At 39.6% G+C, this 21,416-nt stretch overlaps 1 protein-coding gene across 4 annotated transcripts in view; it reads left to right on the top strand.

Moving 5' to 3' along the window:
* The window catches only part of LOC137186581 (fibroblast growth factor 12-like), a 52,639-nt gene that overhangs the window by 23,494 nt on the left and 7,729 nt on the right, over nucleotides 1-21,416 (top strand). For 2 of the 4 annotated variants that reach the window (XM_067595622.1, XM_067595621.1), the window contains exons 2-3: nucleotides 14,097-14,207; nucleotides 16,369-16,472. In XM_067595622.1, the coding sequence (XP_067451723.1) occupies nucleotides 14,097-14,207; nucleotides 16,369-16,472 (215 nt within the window). Of the gene's footprint in view, nucleotides 1-6,184; nucleotides 10,791-14,096; nucleotides 14,208-16,368; nucleotides 16,473-21,416 lie in introns of those variants that run through there. The other 2 variants (XM_067595619.1, XM_067595620.1) reach the window with 2 other exon arrangements.

Genomic DNA, 21,416 nt, shown 5'->3' with positions numbered 1-21,416 from the left:
CTCCTGAAGTAGTGATTCATCATCAAACATTTAACACACACACACGCCTGCTGCTGTACTCTGTGTGTGTGTGCGTGTGTGTGCGTGTGTGTGTGTGTGCGTGTGTGTGTGTGCGTGTGTGTGTGTGTGTGTGTGTGTGCGTGTGTGTGTGTGCGTGTGTGTGTGTCATTATGATTATAAAACATGCCAATCATCGCCTGCGGTCCAAATCATTCAGACATTTGCTGATGTTGATTTTGTTAATGCTTCCTCATTATTAATGAGCTCTTTGTAATAATGTCACAAAGACACAAAGACGATGAAGAAGACCAAACTGAAAAGCAGAAATCACAGGAACAGAACGAACAGCAGTGTTTGAACTGAAATTGATTATAGATGATACTAATTTTCAACTCTTGTCCCTGGTTGTGTTTTATATGTACTGTGGACATGCAGCTTTCATTATTATAAAACCACATTACAGATATAGAAGTACAATAAAATACACATAATAAAAATCTTAGAGTACAATTAGCTAGAATGGGTGCAGCTCTGGTTTGCTTTTAGCAGCACTTTGTGATAAGTGAGTAGTACTAATAGTAGTACTACTAGTAGTATTTGCAGTTCCTGGCCTGCAGTTGTCCTGCTGTCCAGCAGATGGCGACGTGTCTCCGGTCTTGACTCTGATCAGACTCTGAGCTGCTCAGTCTGACTGTTCTGTGAGTCTAATAAGAAGCTGCAGCTGATTGGCCCCAGCACTCATTCAAACTTTATTCGTCACTCTCAGGAAAACACTGACAGTGTGAAGAAACAGCAGTCGACTGTGTCACCGACTCAACAACTACACTGTTCTCAGAAACTGATCCCCAAAAAGCTCTTTGTGTTTCCTCGGACAGTGTTTCCCTGTTGAGCTGCAGGTGGAAGTATAGTAACAAAAAGAGGAACTTTGGCACTAAAAAGACTGTAACGTTGAAAGATATCTACTTGATTTGACTCATTTGGCTTCAGATAAACCTTTAAATACATTTTTTTTGCACAGAAGGAGGACTGTGGATTTTGTCCTCCATCACTTCCATTGTAAGGTCATTATGAAGGGATCTTCTGATGGTCAGTATGAACAGGAGGAATGATTACAGCAAGAAAAACAGCTTTAATGTTCATTTGGGCTCCTGACTGATGGTTTAAGATACACCAGTTAAATTGTACACCCGTCCCTTAAGAACACAACTTTCTGTCTCTGTCAACCTGTTTGGTTGTTCAACGATAGAAAGAGCAGGAAGAAGAAGAGATTTAACTGTTTCCATGTTGTTCAGAGGTACATTTTTCATGTTAATAGATGGTTTGACTGACCTGCTGCATCATCTGACATCAATCAGATCATAATCAGCATTTGGGACGGAGTCAAGTGTGTAAAGAGTGAGGTTCAGCCTAAATCAAACAGACTAGGAGTTGTCAGAAATGTGATTTTTTTTTTCTTTTTTAATGCTAAGCTAACAGTCTTTGTGCTAAGCTAAAGCTTTGTGAAACTGATCTCCATCTTCTCGTAGAAAACGTTGGATTGTTCCTTTAACGGGGGAGCTGCAGGCTTACAGATTTAGGGACAGAATTTATATATTTCTTACATGAGATGAGTCATCAGGAGAAAAACTGAAGGATTTTTGCTATGAAAATGTATTTTGGACATATGTTTGTGGTACAACAATAGAAAGTGGAACAATGCAGAGTTCTTCCAGCTCGCGCTGTCGTTAACATGCAGCGAGTGTCTTTGTTTGGTTTGAACATCCAGCTGCTGTCCTCTCTGCCGCCTACACTGCTGTTTGTTCCTTTTTTCTTCTTTTTTTGGGTTTAGCTGCAGCGTGTGAATGTGTGAATGTGTGAATGTGTGTGTGTGTGTGTGTGGGGGGGGGTTTATAGAGGCTGAATAGATAGATGAGGGAATCAGTCACATAACAATTCACCTCCGTACATGATGAACAGCGTCTGTGTTTAGATTACAAGATCATTTTTGAAAAGAGGTTTCTTCACCTTCACTGTTTCTGAGGCGACCAGTACCACCAGTATAATGTGTACTGTGTGTACTCTGAGTTTACTGAGTTCTTCGTCTCTGGTGGTTTAAGTGTCCCACTGACATTCTGCTGCCCTCTGATGAGGCAGTTTGTCTATTGATCAGGAAACATACCTGCACGACACACACACACACACTGGGACTGAAGGACAGGAAATCCTCTGTGGCAGCACTGGGATCGATCCCACGGCTCATTAACACCCAGCAGGTGTGTGTGTGTGTGTGTGTGTGTGTGTGTGTGTGTCATTATTCAGCAGATAAAGACTGCACTGTGGGACGATCACACCTGGATGGGTCAGTGATGTCATACAGATGTTCAGATCAACGAGAGCAGCTAATCTGAGGCTTCAACAGTCTCAGTTACACAAATAAAGTGGAAATCAGCCAAAGTTACAGTTAATTTAGAACAAGATTTCGATCCCATCCAATCAGCAGCCGCCTCGTCTTGAGGCTGAAGTTCCTTAAAGTTCCTCCGACGGCCGCCAGCTGCTCCAACTGACTCCCATTCGAAGAGCTTCAACTTCTCTCTAGAAATACTGAGTCAATCATTGTTTCCAATGAGTCATTCTGGTCTCAATCTGTAAATTCAGACCCTCTAATAAGTGTGCTGGTGGTCATTTTGGAAATTATTGCTCCGTTAATAAGATTTGAAGACTTATAGTAGCTTTAATGTCTGCTGTGTATGGAGCTTTTCCCCTGTCTTTATCCAAGAGCGTGGTGTATCAATTTGAGAGCATAATTTATTGATTTCACGTTCAAATTTTGTAATTTGTCCCTCAAAACTCTACCCTCGCACTCAAACAGCCTCTGCTTTTGCTTAGATTTGCTCTGTTTCTGCTCAAACTGTGTGCTTGCACTCAAATATAATGTTGCTTGCACAGATTTGCTGCTCCAGCTTCAGCTCTTCCTCTCGCACTCAGGCTGCTTCTGCACGCTCGTGCAACTTCTGCTCTCAGATTTCTCCTCTGCTCTTGGACTTTTTGTGCAACAACCCAAATCCCCCAACCAATAGAAGGCCAGGTTTAGTGTCGACCAATGAAATGATCCCTGCCTCCTTGCGAGCTTATTTGCTTTACTTCGTCCTGTAGGGGCGGGTACTCTTTAACTGGGTTCATCCACTCCCGCCCTCAGGGCTTTATAAAATGTACTTCCCTCGCTTTATTTACGACTTTTGGAATAAAAGGATGGTTCATTTAATATATTTTTACTATAGTAGCTGCATATAGTATTATAGTAGCCGAATGGTACAGCGCCCGCCTGTTGGTGTGCTGGAGGAGAAAACGATGTCACCTTCATCATAAACGTTTCTATGGTTACGCCCGTGTGAGAAGGCGAGATGGTCGCTTGAACTTCATTTTTTATATGAAAAATTGAAGTGATAAGTGTTACAAGGACCCACAGTAGTAGTTTCCTCAGGCTGGTTAGCAGCTCCTCCATCTGCTGCTGCTAGTGCAAAAACCACTGACACAGTTAGCTTAGCCTGTTAGCACCTGCTCCATAAATAGCTCCGTACTGTGTGGGTGTTGATTGACAGTCGGCACACTGAGTCAAACTATTGTCTCAATATTTCACTCAGTTTAATGTTATTTGATTATGATACCTGCCCTGTTAGCACAATGTAGCTAAAGTAGCTAACGTTAGCCCAAGTGTGCAGCTCTCAGTGTTCACAGTAAGCTAACGTTAGCTTGGTGTTTCCAGAGCAGGAACATCAACAGCTCCTGACTCTAAAAGGACAAGATGGCGCCGACCAATTATCAAAATAGTTGCTGATTAATTTTGTTGATTGACTAATCAATTAATCTTTGCAGATTCATTCAGATTTATGTCTTGTTAAGATGGTAGAATTCATTCTTTTTATATAAAATCACAAGTTAAAGGACTGTTTTTAATCACAAGTGCAGTGATTCTGATTATAACTTCCATCATTAACAGTGTTTGATTATTAGAAGAGAAAATTTAATCCAGTGACTGTTGATTTTGGCTAAAATGACAACGTTCATGGAACAAAAGAACAACAAAAAAAGTTTGTCGTTATTATCATAAATAGCCAAATCAATAAAAAATAACAACTTTTGACTGTCAAGTTTACTTAAAAGTTTCTTTTTTATACTCACCAACAATAACTTTATTATTTTTTTGTGAATCTATTCATGTAGAAACAAGATAAATTGTTGATATCTTGTTTGATTTAACAGGCTTGTAGTTGAATTTGTTAAAAATAATCACAATTTAAATTGCTTTTGTAATATTGGTCAGAAAAATTACAGTTTGATATATTTTGAGCCCTAAAATTTACAACACAGACTCTCCTGTCAAACCTTTTCCAGTTAAATAAAACTTATTTGCTTTATTTATTCCATCACAACTCTGTAGAACCGTCTTGTCTTTAAATATTAAACCTGCAGACAGAAACTCCACTAAAATAATCTGGATCATCCTCTGGGTCATTCTGGACGTTCTCACGTTTGTGCTGATCAGACTGAATGAATGAGTGAAGGATGAAGGTGACGAAGACGAAGATGTCCGTCCTCCTCCTCGCCGTCTCTCAGCTCTCAGTCCCAGTGTGCAGGTACGGAGGACGCAAATACACGACGGTAATTAAAGACGCTGACCTAGTTTGCGGGTGATGGGGAGCGTAGGCCTACATACCGACAGTCTGTTCTCAGATCAGTTCAGTCTGTCAGCGGGATCCATGAAAACCTGCCGGACACGTCGGCCTCGGGCCCGGAAACAAACTGATTAGATGTGGAGGATTAGTTTTTAATAGCATCAAAGTGTTCGCTGCGCAGCACACGCAGCACATGACACCAAAGCTAAAATATTCACAGAACTGATAATGTTTCAGGCTTTTCATCAGGTCACAGTGACGCAGGAAACGTTAGTGATGGTGGAGCTTCTCACTGTTAACACTGTGTTTCCCCTTAAACAGGATGAGTTGGTTTTAGAAACGGAGACTTCGGAGTCCAAAATGTAAAACCGGGACAGAAAAACCTTATTTCTGACATATTATTGGATTATAAAGTGTGTTGTTGTAGTTGGGACGGTGAGAATCACTGGTAAATGTGCTTCTGTTCACGTTTACACAAGCACAAAGAGGGCCTATAAACTTTATCCACAGTGGATCAATACAACATACTGATATAATTAATCTCAAAGACAATAATTGGACTGCCGACATACAGCTCAGAGAGTTTTAACTTATCAGTTCTGCAACTACAGCAGATTTTCATGCTGGGAATAAACAATAAGACACAACATGTATATTAATGTACAATTACAATCAAACTAACATGTTCCAAATATGAGAAACAGCAGTTAAATGAACCTGACAGTCTGTTCAATCATATATTACCATCCAGTCCAGCAGGTGATGAAGTTACACATATTAAAATAATATTATATTTACAATAAAGACACAAATATAAAGCAACACAGCAGAGTGAACAAGCAGCCAAACTAAACGAGCCAATATATCAATTAACGACTCAAACGAGCTGATTGGCTCCTGCCGTGCAAGCCAGCCAATGAGCAGAGAGCATCTGAGGGGGGGCCGTCACATCTTGAAGGACGTTTGGCTATTGAAAGTTTAATACAGAGAAATGATTATATACCTTACCTCACTATTAATAACTTTATTTATATAGCAACTGTTTACAAAGTGTTTAACAGTCACTCCAGGATTTAAAACACAAACATTTTGAGGTAAAATTGATCCATTTCAGTGGAATCTCTGCAATCAGAGTTCAATCTTAAGCTGCAGATCTTTTCACCTGATGCCTTTTGTTTGCCTGAACTTTCCAGTAAAGCTGAACTCACTAACTCACTCTTAATTGATTGATCAATTAAGTGTTGCAGCTCTGAATCCCACTTCCTTGTGTGATTGTGGTCCAAGTATTAAGAAGACGGAGTTCAACCAGTGTCTCGATCCGACCTGCAGAGCAGCTTCATGGAGATCGTATGAACACGTCCAACAACACGGATCAAAACAACATAAACTAACTCACCTGTAACTGCATCTTTAATGAGCTCAGGTCAGATTCATAAAGAAGCTCCTGTAGAATAACAAACCAGTCGAAGCATTTGCTTTGACTGGTTTATTCTTTTTCTACGTCAAAACAGGAGAACGTCGTTGTTGGTTAATAAACTTAACGAGTATAAATAATTATCCAGAAATCTGTTTAAAGTCAGACTTTATTTATGGCGTCAAATCTCAGTTTTACCAGGAATGTTCATTCAATGTAATTCATATTAATTAATTAATTATCTCTAATCGCAGGTTGTCACATGTCAAATTGTCTTTTAGCAACACTGACGTCAGACCAGCTGCATCACAGTGTGAATGAGCAGCACTTTGAATAAAAGTGATATATAAATGCATCCATTCACCTTCCACGATGACAATATTTAACTAATGTCTCGTATTAATTAAATGTAGACTTTTTAAAACGATGAAGATGTGGCAGCGTTACGTTTTTAAAGTCTTAATTCATTCAGTTAAATATCTTTACTTTGGTTTTAAAGGATTTCAAACTGTCAGGTTTGCAGAGTTTCCACCTCTGAGAAGCAGACAAGCCGCTACGAGTGGACGACCAATTAGCTGTGAAGAGCTCGTTACACAATCCAATTATCAGCAGGAGAAACCATGAGTCACACACAACAAACTTGGATTCATCATCATCATTCTCATCCTCATCATCATCATCATGCAGAGTGATGAACAGAGATTTGAGTGACCACATTTTATCAGAGAAGACTGAAAGAAAACTGCATTATTTTTATTGATCCATTGATCTCTTGGATATGATTCAACCCTTCGATCCAGCTGACGTTCATGTCAGATTTACATTTACTGTCACAGTCAGTCACACAAACCCCGACGACCTTAAAACACACCAAACACACCAAACACGTCCAGAGTTTTAGTTTCTGATCGTCTCAGTCAGACGAGATGCAGTCTGTGTCTGTTTGATATCAGTAAACTCAACATCTGTCAGAGAACAAACAAACACATTTATTAATTGATCAAATACTCGTCTTTGCATCTGCACGTGATGTGTATCTGGATGATGACATCTGATCGGTGGGTCGTTGCATTTTACACCTGCTGTTAAAATAAGTTCTTGTTTCCTCAGTTGTTCCCACATCGTGATCAGATCTCATTATGCAAATGAGGTGGGCGGAGCTCATCAAATATGTCACATCTCAGGTCAGAGAAGCTGCGACATTCAGCAGACACTTACACCCACCGACATCTGATCACCTTCTGAGTGCGTTTACAGATAAAATCATCTTCGGTTGGACGAAACAAAACATTTAAAAATGTCTTGAACTGTTTTTAAACGTCTTTTCTGCCGTGAACCAAATGAAGAATTAAAATAATCAGCAGATGAATTGATCATGAGAAGAATCATTATATTCATGTTTAGACAGTTTAACTGTTATAACTGCAGTCGAGTTTGTCCTCAGTCGTGTCTCCAGATGTGGATCAGATTTTGTTCACAGTGAAGCAGCAGCAGAGAGGACAGACAGCAGACATGTTCACGTCTAATGTCGAGAGAATTTTAAGCAAATTTTGAAATGTTGCAAAAAAGGAGAAAAAAAAGAAAATGCAAGTTAGGAGCATTTCCATCAGACTGGTTTGGACCAAACAAAGCGTCGTTTCATCAGAAGACTATGTTACACATGACTGTAATAAACCAGGAGAAGAAGAAGAAGTTCGCCTCGGCCTCTACGAGAAAACAATGGAGAGACGTCTCCAGGAAGTTGTTTCTATTGGCTGCATTACGTACCTGTTGTTGCTACCAGCAGCCATGTTTTTGTGCATTATGAGAACATCTGGCAGCAGAAACAGCTGATCAGTCATCTGAGTTAAATGTTTGCTACTTATTCAGCAAAGATGTTTCATCTTCCATTTAGTACATTTACTCTTTTTAGAAAAAGGCACAAACCAGTTCAAGCAAGTGTAAAAACAAGAAGTCGTTGTTTCCATCAACCTTTTTCTAATGTGATGCTTCAGAATGTGCTTCAGTGTTGATACCTGCAGGCTGCATCACTCCGGGCAGATGTGATGAGATGTTCATGAGGCTCCGCTGCAGCGTTAAAGATGCAGCAGGCATGAAGATGGTTTTATGTAACGCTGCAGGCGTCGTCCTCAGTGTCTGTGCAGCAGAGCTTTAACACAGTTGTTCTACGGAAACATGAGAGGAGATTGCACCTAAGAATCCAACTTCTTCTTCTTCTTCTTCTTCCAAAGTGTTTTTAAACAGGATCAATAAATGAGCGTCCTGTTACTACGACGCCATCACAGCTGAGCATGAAAACACTGTAACTGAAAGAGCTTGATTATATGAACTCACATTAACTTTGGGATCAACTGTTTCACAGAATGAAGATGGTTGATTTCCTCCTTCGTCTCTTTTGTTAGAAGCGTCTTTGAACGCAGCAAATTCCTCCAGTTTACAGACTAACAACTACAAACAACTACAAACTTTATAAGTGAAATGAGAAATGATGATTTGTGTTTGTAATTTGGATCCTTGGACACAAAGTCGTCATATTTAAGTGCAGCCACGAAGCATCTAAACGAGTTTTGTTCAAAATGCTGTAATGATGAATTTGAAATACATTATGAAGAACAGAAGCTCTGAAACAGCTGCGACGATTATCAGTCGATCAACAACATTAATCCTCAACTATTCTGATAATTGATTCGTCATTTTCAAGCAAAAATGTCGAATATTTAACAGTTTAAGCTTCTTAAACGAGAGAATTTGCTGCTTCTTCTCATCTTATTGAAGTAAATTGAGTATTTTTAGTTACTGCAGCTTTAGAAACAGCTGCAGTCACATCCTGTGGTCATAAAGATACACCTGAATCTCTGAGTGAACTGTGCAGCGGCCGCCGAGTTGCATTATGGGTAATGTAGGCACCAAGAAAGAAGAACGTGTGGAATAAAAAAAAAAAGACGATATCTCTGTTTCTGCTGCATCAATTTTCACCCTTTTTTTTTTTTTTTTGTTAAAACAACCTGTCATCATGAGTCTGAGGATGTTAGCGGAGCGAGATGACGACTCTTTTAAAGCTGAACGGATATTTTTAATCAGCGTGAACTGGATCCATCGTGTTTTTGTGGACGAGGACGATGAAGTGAAGGTCTGATGTGGGAGCAACATGAAACATCAGGCGGAATATTTTTAGGAGCTTCTTCCACACCTCCACCTCCCGTCTCTCCATCACTCCCTCTCTCTCTCCCTCTCTCTCTCCCTCTCTCTCTCTCTGGCTGAGTGCTGCTCTCTCTCTCTCTCTCAGCCTCTCATCACATTCAGCAGCTCTCAGCTCTGTGAGGAGGACGAGGAGGAAGAAGAGGAGGAGGAGGAAAGTAAAATAGAGCAGCAGAGAGTCGAGGATGAGGGCGATGTGTAATCTGCAGGATTCTCTCTCTCGCCGACACTTTGGGATTATTTTGAACTTGGTTTGTTGAATCGCCGTCGTCTTCCTCTTCCTTCAGCTCTGTCTGTGATTTCTGTCTTTCTCTACTGCTGCTGATGATGATGATGATGATGATGATTCTCTGAAGACTTTATAAAAAAGATGTCTGAAAGTTGTTGACGGAGCGATGTTGAAGATGCAGTCGTGAGCGAGAAGAAAACATCCAGACGTTGGTTCTGGCAGCTGTGGATGCATCGTTGGTGCATTAAACTCCAGCGACTCGCAGCAGCTCCTGCAGCCGTCGGAGGGTCTGAAAAAGCCTGAAAACCAACGGATGAATTACCCAGCATGCATTGTTTGTCGTCTTTAAAATGGAAGATCGCTGCTGTTCGGATCGTCAAACAAAACAGATCGATCTTCATTCATAAATAAATGTTTCGCTGCCTGGTTGTGTATCTCAGAGCTTCAGCGAGGTGTGAACGATCTCAACTTAAGGTCGACTTACGCGTTTGTTCGGCCGAGCTTTCGACCGTATCACACAGTCGTCGTTAAACTTCACTGATGATCATCATGAAACCAGCATGACGTAGAAATATCACTTTTCATGTTTATTGTTTGTCGGCTGAAGATGTTTTACGGAGACGAAGTTTCTTGAGATTAGTCGTCATGACGGCAGCGTCGTCGCCTCCTTGTGGAGGGAAGGAGACCTGCAGGATGTAAATGTTTACTGACATGTTGAATATACACGTTGTTTTCATTTAAAGCTGTGAGAAGAAGAATGTCTCATCATCATCATCAGTTCTAGAGGACGTCTGTGATGAAACCAGACAAACATGTTGGATGTAATTTAACTTCTTAACATTAAGTTGAAGGATTCTGGAAGCAAACATCAAGCAGCTGCTTCTCAAAGTGGATCTGAAGTGTTTTGAAGTGGTTTGATATCATGGAGCAACAATAAGCAAGAACACCTTGATCAAAAAAACACATTTTTAGACTCTCGGTGGATTCCACCAATCAGACATGACGTCCGTTTCGGACTAAGAAGCTTCATCCTCACCGTCAGACTCAGAGTCGGAGCAGATATTTTGTCCTCGGTGGCTCCGGCCACCTCTCGGGGAGATGGCGGCGGCCATCGCCAGCTCCCTGATCCGACAGAAGCGGCAAGCCCGGGAGTCCAACAGCGACAAGGTCGCCACCAACAAGAGGCGCTCGAGTCCCAGCAAAGACCCGCGGTCTCTGTGTGAGAGACACATCTTCAGCGTCTTCAGCAAAGTTCGCTTCTGTAGCGGCAAGAAAAGACCCGTCAGACGGAAACCAGGTGAGTTCCAGACGGTTGACAAACGAGTCCTGACAGGTGATTATTGATGTGACCTCGTTAAGTGTTTTTCAGGTGACAGTCTGGCATCTTTGGTACCTCGGGCGTCTTTATTTGATGACCTGAGATGAGAAGGTGTTGATTAGACACCTAAAACACAGTGACTGTTGGATCTTTAATATGGTTTTGCTGCTCTTGTTGGTATATTTGAGCTGCTGTATTCATATAAACTCTCCACATTATTTCCAAACTGTCACTAACGTTTAATTCACCAAAATCTTCCAACCAGCAGCTTCAGGATCATCAGTTTGTTTCATATCTGCAGAAGCTGAAACTGCAGCCAGTTTTGTTCTCACAGTATCTTAAACATCTGTTTTATTTTCATCCATGAGTTTAAATATTTAACGCCGTTATTAAAAAACATGAGATGAGTTTGGTTATTGATGATGTCAGCAGGCATATAAGAGAATAAAGAGGACGTGTATTAAGGAGACCTGAAGTGAGACGCGGAGAGTCGGACCGCTGGACGCGTTTCAGCATTTATACATTTATGAGCTGCGAGTCTCATTAGCCGCCTCCCTGCTGCTGGGACCAAGCTTCATGTTTTCTTGGCAATACAACAAACAGCTTGTTAAAGGAGCTATTATACGACGCTTCTGCTTGATCAGCTCCTTCACAGTTTTTACAGTCCAGAAACTCTAAACTTCTCCAAAACTTGCTCAGGTTTGTAAGAAGAGAACAGAGGCGGCTCGAGATCTCCGCAGCTGCTGAAGTAATCGCTGAGTCACCGGCTGAGATTAGTTCCACATCAGCACTTTGTCGTCCTTTGATGTTTTTTGATCACATTTCTTACGAACAACAAGTTAATCCTCTGAATTCTCAGTGTGATGCTGCAAAAAGTTGTTTTTTTTTATGAGTTCAGCACATATTTCTTCTGTAACATTTATATTTTTCATTTATAAATTCAATGTTAGCAGTGTATTAAATATTTATAACCAAACAGTGAGTGAGTGGTGTAAAAGCTTCCAGAAAAAGACAGATTTTGTGTTTTAAACCAGAGAGTTTTTTTGTCTGATTTGGTTTTTACAGGATGTGTCATTTTCCTCACGTCTCTGCTTCAGGAAGCAGCATGTGATGAGGTGTTTTTTCCCTCCTCATCAGACTCATCGACGTGTTAAAACTCACAGCTCCTCCTAAAACACTTGTAAATATAGTTTAGTGCAGAAGAAATTCCTCTGGATTAGTGACGAACTCACAGATGTTTGTCCAGTGAGTCACGGTGAACATCATCGCTCTCAAACATGAAGTCATGATGATTCATGATATTTAAAAGACTTCTTCATCAGTATTCTGGTATTTAGTAGGTTTAACCAAAAAAAACAAGTTGCTCATCAACCAAAACTATGGATCGTTTCATACAGCTGTGGTTCTCACGACAAATACGTGAAATTAGGAGTTTTTCACTGCTTCTGTTGTTCTGTAATTAATAAAAGTATCGTCCAACCACCCTTTTATTTTTATTATGTGTGAATCAAAGGACATTTTAAGTCATTTAAAAATCATTTACTATCATAGCAACAAGAAAAAAACTAGTTTTCACCCTGATTATTGGTCAATAATGTTTTCAATATGACTTTTAGCTCATAAGACACAAGAAAAGCTCCATGAAATATGAAATAAATGTGCAAATCTGCCCAAACGTGTCCAGAAAACGATTCTCTGGTTATTTATTTACTGCAGTCATCAATTTAAAGTATTAAATGCCAAAATATTAGATGTGTAAAACCAGCCAATCAGAGGAGTTTGACTTGATTGACGAGCACCCGATAGATCATTGATATGTTATATCTGATAGATGGTTTGTTCTCTGCAAACTAGACTGCAGGGAAGAGCAGTGATGCACAGCAGTTATTCATGATTTTAAGTGTTTTATTTTCTTGCATTTTTTATCTTTTTGTTCATCGATAAGTGCGGCAAAGAAATGTTTGTCTCAGTCAAAGGTGTTTGAGGAGAGACAAGACGCCTCCTGGACGTGCAGATGTAAAGATGTCTCATGATATTCTGTCAGTTTTAAGGGTTTTTTTTTAATTCCTTTGAAAGCTTCTCATTAAAATATTAGAAAAATCACTTGGTTTGGAAACGATGATGATCTTGGTTACTGTTGCTAAGAGACGGGATGCTGACATCTCTTCATCTGCAGAGTCGGGTTCTGTGTGTCCAGTAGAGAGACAGGTTAGCGTAGCTTAGCACAAAGACTGGGAGCAGAGGGGAAACTGTTAGCTCCTTTCTTTTCCTTTTAAAGGAGCTAACAGCTTCCTCCTGAGCGTGGATGATGAACAGGTGAAGAGAGGAAAAAAAAACGATGTGACGGTTTGATTCAGTTGTAAACGTGTCTCTTGTTGTTGTGGTTGAGACTCTTCTGTCTGTCTGTCTGTCGATCTGAACGTTAAGTAGCACAGCAGCCTGCTCCACATTAGCTTCACCGTATTTTGGTCTATTTCTGCCAGTGATGAGTCCTTCTGGCCCACATTGTCATCTGGAGCATCACCTCGTCTCCTCAGCTTTCATTTACATCCTCAGCTGAATCCATCACGCAGGCTTCTTGCTCAAGGGACGTTCGCTGTGTGGCCGACGTGTGTGTGAATGTGTGTGTGTGTGTGTGTGTGATGTTTTATTAGGCAACAAACTGAACAACAGCCTTATTAATTAAGCATGCAATACAATTTGTTCTGTAAAGGACTCCGTGGTTTCATTTTGCAGGAGCGGCTGCAGTTCAGAGGACGTGAATCGCCTCCACGAGGAAACAAAGAAATGACAAACGATGAAGTGAGATGAGGTGATATGACATGAGATAAAACCAGAGATAAGATGAGTCAATGAGAGGAGATAAAATAGGATATGTTTAGAAGAGACGAGGTGCGATAAAAGAGATGCGATACAAAACATTTTAGTTGAGCGAAAATATTAAAAACCCGTCAAAAAACAGGAGCTAGAGCAGAAAGTTTGCTGTCATATGAAAGAGGAGCTGAACTGACGTAAGAACAGAGAAGAGCAGTGAAACAGAAGAGAGAGAGACGTGAAGAGGTAAAGTGTCCGCAGACAGCGCAGCAGCATATGTAGCCGCTGTAACATCAAATATCATCCTGCACTTGAATTATACATGTGGTGAGAGTGTTTAGAGTGGACAGATGGGTGCAGATGTAGCACTCAGTAACACACTGATCCCAAACTACCTGCAGAGGAAATGTCCAAACTCTGTCTCCGAGTGTCTCTCTGAGCGTGGTGTGTTTGTGTGCTGTTGTGTTTCAGAGCCGCAGCTGAAGGGCATCGTCACACGTCTCTTCAGCGAGCAGGGTTTCTTCCTGCAGATGCAGCCTGATGGAACCATCAGTGGAAACAAGGACGAGAACAGCGACAACAGTGAGTCTCTTGCCTGCTGCAGGTTTAACTCCCACCTGTTCTCACGCTCCGCCCACCAAAACTCACCTGTTTCCCAAAAAGCATCTGACCGCGTCACAAAGTCCATTTCATGAACCCTCTTAAAGGATCATTCTGGTGATTTTCTATATTTTACTGATCTAAAAACACATCTGGGTGACATGTTCCTTCATCATGAAGAGTTTGGTCACGTTAGTTTGTTTAGAAACGGCTCCAAAGACTAATAACAGCATCACGTTTTCAGTCTTTTTAACAGGCAAACAACAAAACTGCATCACAGCCGACACCTGAACCAAAACATTTTTAATTATTGCAAATGTCACATGTGACTAAATTAACATAAACACAGGTTAACAACAGTAGTCTTCAGTCTCTCTCATCATTAATGTGTTTTAACGCAGCTGAATTCATGATGTAGTCGTTCTCATTTATTTATTTTTCTGTTTCCGTTATCAGACAGCGGAACGAGTATGAAATAGTGTTTTAATTTCAGCTCATAAACTCTGTTAACCAGAAGTCATCATCATGCTGCGCTGCTGGTAAAATTATTATTCTATAATTACAACGTCATCTCACCACAGTTTTACTACATTTACAGACAGAGAAACTTAAAGGAGACATAAAGTCGTTGTTAACTTCGCTGCCACGCTGAGCTTAGCTTAGATATCATTTTGCAAAGGTTTCACTTTTGATTTCTAGATTTACACTCTTGGGACCGTTGTGGAAAAACTCAGATTTTAGGTGAGAAAAAAAAACTTTTTAGTGTGGATGGACGGCTGAAACAGAGCAGAGTACTCTGATACAATCCCTAAACACTTTGGTGATTTGTACAATTTGGAAACATCCATCTTTTACTCTGAACTGCTGACATTAAAGGACGAGTTCACAGTTTTTCAAGTGTGTCTTAAACCTGTTTTTCTTGCTGTAATCATTCCTCCTGTTCATACTGACCATCAGAAGATCCCTTCATAATGACCTTACAATGGAAGTGATGGAGGACAAAATCCACAGTCCTCCTTCTGTACAAAAAAAATGTATTTAAAAGTTTATCTGAAGCTAATATGAAGCTTCAGCGTCCAAATGAGTCAAATCAAGTAGATATCTTTCAATGTTACAGTCTTTTTAGTGCCAAAGTTCCTCTTTTTGTTACTATACTTCCACCACATTTGATGCTAAAAAGACTGTAAATGTGTCAGATATTCACTTGATATGACTAACTCAGACTGCTGAAGCTGAATAGAAGCTTCACACAGACTTTTAAATGCATTTTGACCTCCATCACTTCCATTGAAAGCACATTTGAAGGATCTTTTAATATCCAGTATGAACAGGAGGAATGATTAAAACCTCTTTCACTGTTACTATGGACACCTGGATGTTTGTGAATCTGTCCTTTAAGTGAAGACCAGCACCGTTTAGTCCTGAGGTTCGACTCCCGGCTGTAGATGTGTGTTTTTCTGTCCCTTCTCTTGGACCAGCTGGATGAGCTCAGGATTACAGATCCTGCTGCTTCCTTTAAATCCTTTGGTTTGGAAAAGAGAAGCAAAAAGAGGACAAGAGAGGAGGAGGAGGAGGAGATGTTTTGAATTTCCCTCTCTCTCTCTCTCTCTCTCTCTCTCTCAGATCATCTCTGTCTCTGAGTTAAATAAAGGAGGATTAACAGCAGCCATCGCCACAGGCCTCTTCCTCCTCCACCTCCTCCTCCTCATCCTCACCCACACTGCAGCTCTCTGTCCCCGAGGATTAAATCACCTCTCATCACTTCACCCCCCCCCCCCCTCTCTCTCTCTCCACTCCCCCCCCACAATCTCTCTGTTATTCAGTGTCTTTTTCTCTGGTTTTATCAGCTGGAAGCGTCACATCCAGCTGCTACATTATTTTAACCACCGTTAAGTAAAAAAAACCTACGACACTCACAGGCCGACTGTACAGTAACGCAGTGTCACATGTTGTTGAGTGAGCAGGTACAGAACATGTCTGAGTACAGGCTGCTGCTTAACAAATATGCCTTTTGTTCAATTAATTTGTAGAAAAACACCTTCAGAGGAACATTTGACCTGTCTCTACCTCTTCAGTAATCAACTCTCTCTCTCTCTCTTTCTTTCTCTTTGTCTCTCTGTGTCTCTCGCCCCCCTCTCTCCAGCTCTGTTTAACCTGATCCCAGTAGGTTTGAGGGTTGTGGCCATCCAGGGAGTGAAGGCTGGACTCTATGTGGCCATGAACGCTGAGGGATTCCTCTACACATCAGTAAGAACATCCATTCAACCATCTGTCCAGACAGCTTTTTTTAATGTTTCTGAGTTTGCATTAAACATTTGTGAGCAAGTTGATTCAGCTTAATAAATAATATATGACACATTAGGATATTGTGATGGAGATATAACATGGGATAAAAATAAGATTTAACTGTGTGCCTCAGTGTACAGGCTGCAAGTCCAGACCCCTGAAAATCCCTGGATAATCTCTTTCGTATTAAATGTGAAGTATTTTTCAACTTTATTCAACACCAGATAAGAATATTTGCATGCTGTATATGCGATATGCATCCAGTATTTACCTGCTAACTTGGTGATAAAAAGGAACCCAGAATACTGTAAAAAATCAACATTTATCGCTGTCTCAGACACTAGCATGTGCGTCTGCTTCACACGGATGACTCATTGCCTGGCTTTGAGTTGGAGGGATTTTACTGCGAAGCAGCTGAAGTACACTACTTTTTAAAAAAAATAATAATAATTTATCATTTTTTTCCAAACACTCTGCTACTTTTTTTTGCAGATTTGAAGGGATCAGATGATCAGGTATTGATTTTGACAATTATCAGACTATTTATTGTCACTTTGCAGTTACTGTGCTGCGTTCAGGTGATGTTGAGAAAGTAAAATTGTCTGCTGAACAACATTTGCTGTTCTGTAGAAAAATCTGACCTGAGGACAAACAACCTAAACTGATCTTGAGGCTGCAGCTTGAGCTCTAAAGGAAAAGTTTATTTTCATTTTGTCTGAATCTGGAGCTCGCAGGAATCGTTACTGTTGCTAAAGGACACTTAGGCATGGAAACTGTAAAACAGATTAACAGAAAATATCCTGACCACAAGATAGAGTTACTCTTATTTCAAGATATTTCTGTCAAAATGTCACATTATCTGACAGATCAAGTTCCTCACATTTGAGGAAGATCCTGTGTTTTGGTTTTGACTCATATTGAGACACAATAATAGTAACACAAGAGTTAATAATATTAATAAAAACAGGACAGACCTGATCAGTCTGCAGTGCAGACAGAGTGCAGCTACTCGCTGTTGTATTGCTGCTTCGCCTCAGTGAGTTCATTCAGCATCCATTATTCATGTCTGCTCCTTCTATAAAACTTTAAAATGCTATTCTTCAGTTGCTGGTGCACAGCATAAGAAACGAGATGGCGTGATGGAGGAAGAGAGAGACGATAGAGATGTTAGAGATATAAAGTAGACATGTTTTCACTGCAGGAAGCCTCCTCAGGCAGATTTTCTCTGTAAGATGTTGAAGTCTGTTTAAAGGCAGTAAAATGCAACTACAGTGTCATTTCAACAAAGATATAAATACTACAAATACTTGATTTTATTTACATGTAACTTTTGTAGAATTTTTGGCACTTACTGTTTTACACTTTTGTTGTTCTCGTCACTATGTGGAAGAAATCATAGCTGTTAAAGATTTGTCGGTTACTCGGATCTCAGACTGTTTAATTACAACTAGAAGCTCATATTTATGGTCTGCATGATATGAACATGGACTTGGCATTAGTCCTGGCAGCCCTTGTTGCCGGTTTAAGTCTATTTTAAAGGCAAGTTGATTTTAATGAACCGATTAACCTATAAACATATAAAATTTTAAAAACAAAATATCTTTATATGCAGATGATATGTTGATTTATGTGTCAAAACCACAAACAACCATCCTGCTAATAGTATATCTCATCATTATTTTTATAGGATTATTTAAGATCCTCTCATGTTACGCAGGCTTATCTGGAATTATATTAATGACACAAACTGCAGCACACTGTAGGTATAGAAGTTACAGAGCAATACTCCTCATTTTCCACATTTGATCGTTAGATTTACTCTGGAAAACACCACCACTCTTTCAACAAACTGTTACAATATCAGCCCAAATATAAGACCATGATTTATTCTGGAAATTACATTCGTAAAAGTGGAGTCACTGAACAGTTACGTGGTAACAACATCAGATGTTGTTTTTGGATGTAGCATTAATGTTGCTAGGCTAGCAGGTTTCTTCCAGTGTGTTTATAGTGAGTCTGTTAGAGTCGATCAGCACTAAAAGTGTTTGTTAGCTCAGTTTAACCTGCAGGAGTTTCTGAAGGCTCGTGTGATGCGTTTTTAAATTGATGAGGAGTGAAACTGCAGAAACACAGCGAGGACTGAATCAGCTGTCAAACAGCAGAGGAAGAATCACTGCTGTCACTGAGGATGAGGAGCTCAGACAGACACAATGATCAGTGACGGCAGACAGTGAGAGTGTGATACACTAATGTGGGATTTACCTTCTGCTTTAACGGGAGGATGAAGACCCTCTTCTGTTTGGATTAATAGTATCTCAGGGAAACTTTCTCAACAGGACGAGCGTCCAAATGGGTTTATCTTCAAAAAGTCTGTTTACTAAAGCAGCTGTAGGAAAAATAATCTGGGTTGTCTTACGTTGCTCTTATATGATCACTTTCTTAGGTTGTATCACTGCACTTGGGAGCCTTAAGTAAAGATAAACATAAAGCGTGTAACATTTTCTTCTTCTCTTCCTCTGCGCAGTAAAGTAAAAATGTTACAGCATGTTTTCCTCACAGAGACAGTTGAAAGTGAAGTTATGCTGTGTGCTGGGAGGCCCTGACATCTAAACACTGTTTATTTGAATGATCACATGTCTTGATATGTGATGCGGAGTGCCTGCTGGGTAGAAGAAACTGTTTTCATCATGTATTCCCTCTGTTTCCTCAACCCCCCACCCCCCTTTTCCCTCTTCCTCCTCCTTTCCTGCTTTTTGTCGTCATCAGTAGTTCTCATGTTTAGCTGATCCTGTCTGCAGAACTAATATCTGTTAAATTACAACCCCCCACATACAGTATGATCACACTGCTTGATGCTCCAATTACCAAATTACCAAAATATATCAAGAATGTTTTGTCACTCTCTGATTCAGCAAAATAATTTAAAATACGTTTTCTGTAGGTCTGTTTTTAATTAGCAGAACAAACAAATGTTTATTAAGGAAAGAAAACGAGTTTATGTTTAGTGAAATTCATGAAACATAGACTGTATGTTTTCTTGCATTAAAAAAGGTTTTTTGTCAGCAGCTAACTTTTTAATTTCACATGTTGAATTTTCAAAGCAGTCACTGCATCATCACACGATTAAACAATTAGTTGATCAATCGATTCGTCAATCATTAGCATTGCCAACACATTTGAGTATTTAGTGATTTATCAAGTTTTTAAAATATTATCAATGAATATTTTTTGGGTTTTGGACTGTTGATCAGACAAAACAAGACATTTGAAGATGAGACTTTAGGATATTTATCGCTATTTTATAGATTAAACCGATTTTTTAAAAAAATCAACAGATCAGCAGGCAAGGCAAGTTTATTTATATATTTTTCATTAGTTTTGATATGATCATGATTTGATGCTTTTATATAATGCACTAAAAACGTTTTTTAAAAAAACTGCACGAAAACATTAAAATACAAATGAAAAGAACAGAAAGCCTTTAAAGGAAATTTTAAAGTTAAGAGCAGAGACGTGAAAACATTGTGAAAATAAACACCTTTCATAACAAAACTTTGAAAATACAACACAAAGGTGCTGAACAGTGTAGATGCAGTAGAAACTGTATGTGAGTGTTTAATATTAGAACAGCTTTCTGCATTGTGTGTGTTTGTTCTGCTCTGATTGGTCCATTCTCCTCCTTGACCACCTGTTATATCCAGAGGGCACACACACACACACACACACACACACACACACACACACACACACACCTGTTATATCTGGAGGGAACTGCAAAGTGCTAAATTTGGATTTTGTTTGGCTATAACAGTCCAGACTTAACAACATGGATCCCAGTTTCAGCCCAGTTTGTCCCCAGTTAGTCAAACATGACTGATTGTACCTTCAGCTTGTTGTTACTACGTTTCTGACACCTGTGTTAAACTAAGTATGGCCAAAAAATGTGTGATAAAATAAAATCTGCAGCTCATCTGATCTTTAAAGGGCATTTTCACAGCATATCGTTGTCCAGATTCTTGTTTTGTTGGTGTGAAAGTATCAACCAGTGGTGGAAGAAGTATTATACTATATATTCACCACTTTATCCAGCTGCATCCTAGTTGGGATGTTTCAGATTCACAGCAGAAAACTTGATGTTTCAAACACTCTATAGTCTTAAAAGACGGTTCTATAATTAAATTCCAAATATGTCTGAACGCTCTGTGATGAATAGAAGTGGGACTGTGAACTTTTTCTCCTCAAAGGCAATCAGTGTAATTATCTTTCCCTCGTTAAGGTGGTGGTGACAGTTGTCCTGAAGGTTAGTCAAAGCAAACCTTCAGAAAACCAAATACTAATATTGACAGGAAGATATAATTGTGTATCATCTGAATAGAAAATAAAACATGAAAAGACGTATAACGATGTTTGCATTCAGAATCTTAGTAATCAGTAAAAGTACAGTTGCAAAATGTACTTAAAGTATCAAAATTAAAAGTACTCATCATGCAAAATGGCTCCATTAAGTGTATTATTTATTATATCTATATACAGATATATAGCGAGTGTAAAAAGTATTCACCCAGTTTTTATGTTTTATTGTTTTACAACAATGAATCAAAGGACATTTAATTCATCTATTTTACACTGAACAACAGAAATAAGTTAAAACAGATCCTACAAATGGATTTAAATTCATTACAAATATAAAAAAATGCTGTGAAACACATTTTGTGGAGTAAACAGTACAATATTCTCCTCTGAAATGTGTTGCAGTGGAAGTAGAATAAAATGTAAACACAGTAAGTACAAGTACCTCAAGTAGCAAAGAAACACATGTAGGTACATGAGACATCAGCTCATTAATATCATCAGCACAGTCACCTGAAAACACGTCTAGTCATGTGACAAAGAGAAGTTTAACCC

Source organism: Thunnus thynnus, chromosome 7 (genome assembly GCF_963924715.1).
Source record: "Thunnus thynnus chromosome 7, fThuThy2.1, whole genome shotgun sequence".
In the NCBI taxonomy this organism is placed as follows: domain Eukaryota; kingdom Metazoa; phylum Chordata; class Actinopteri; order Scombriformes; family Scombridae; genus Thunnus; species Thunnus thynnus.
Note: the sequence above shows the minus strand (reverse complement) of the source record. Positions and strands in the feature narration are given on the sequence as shown.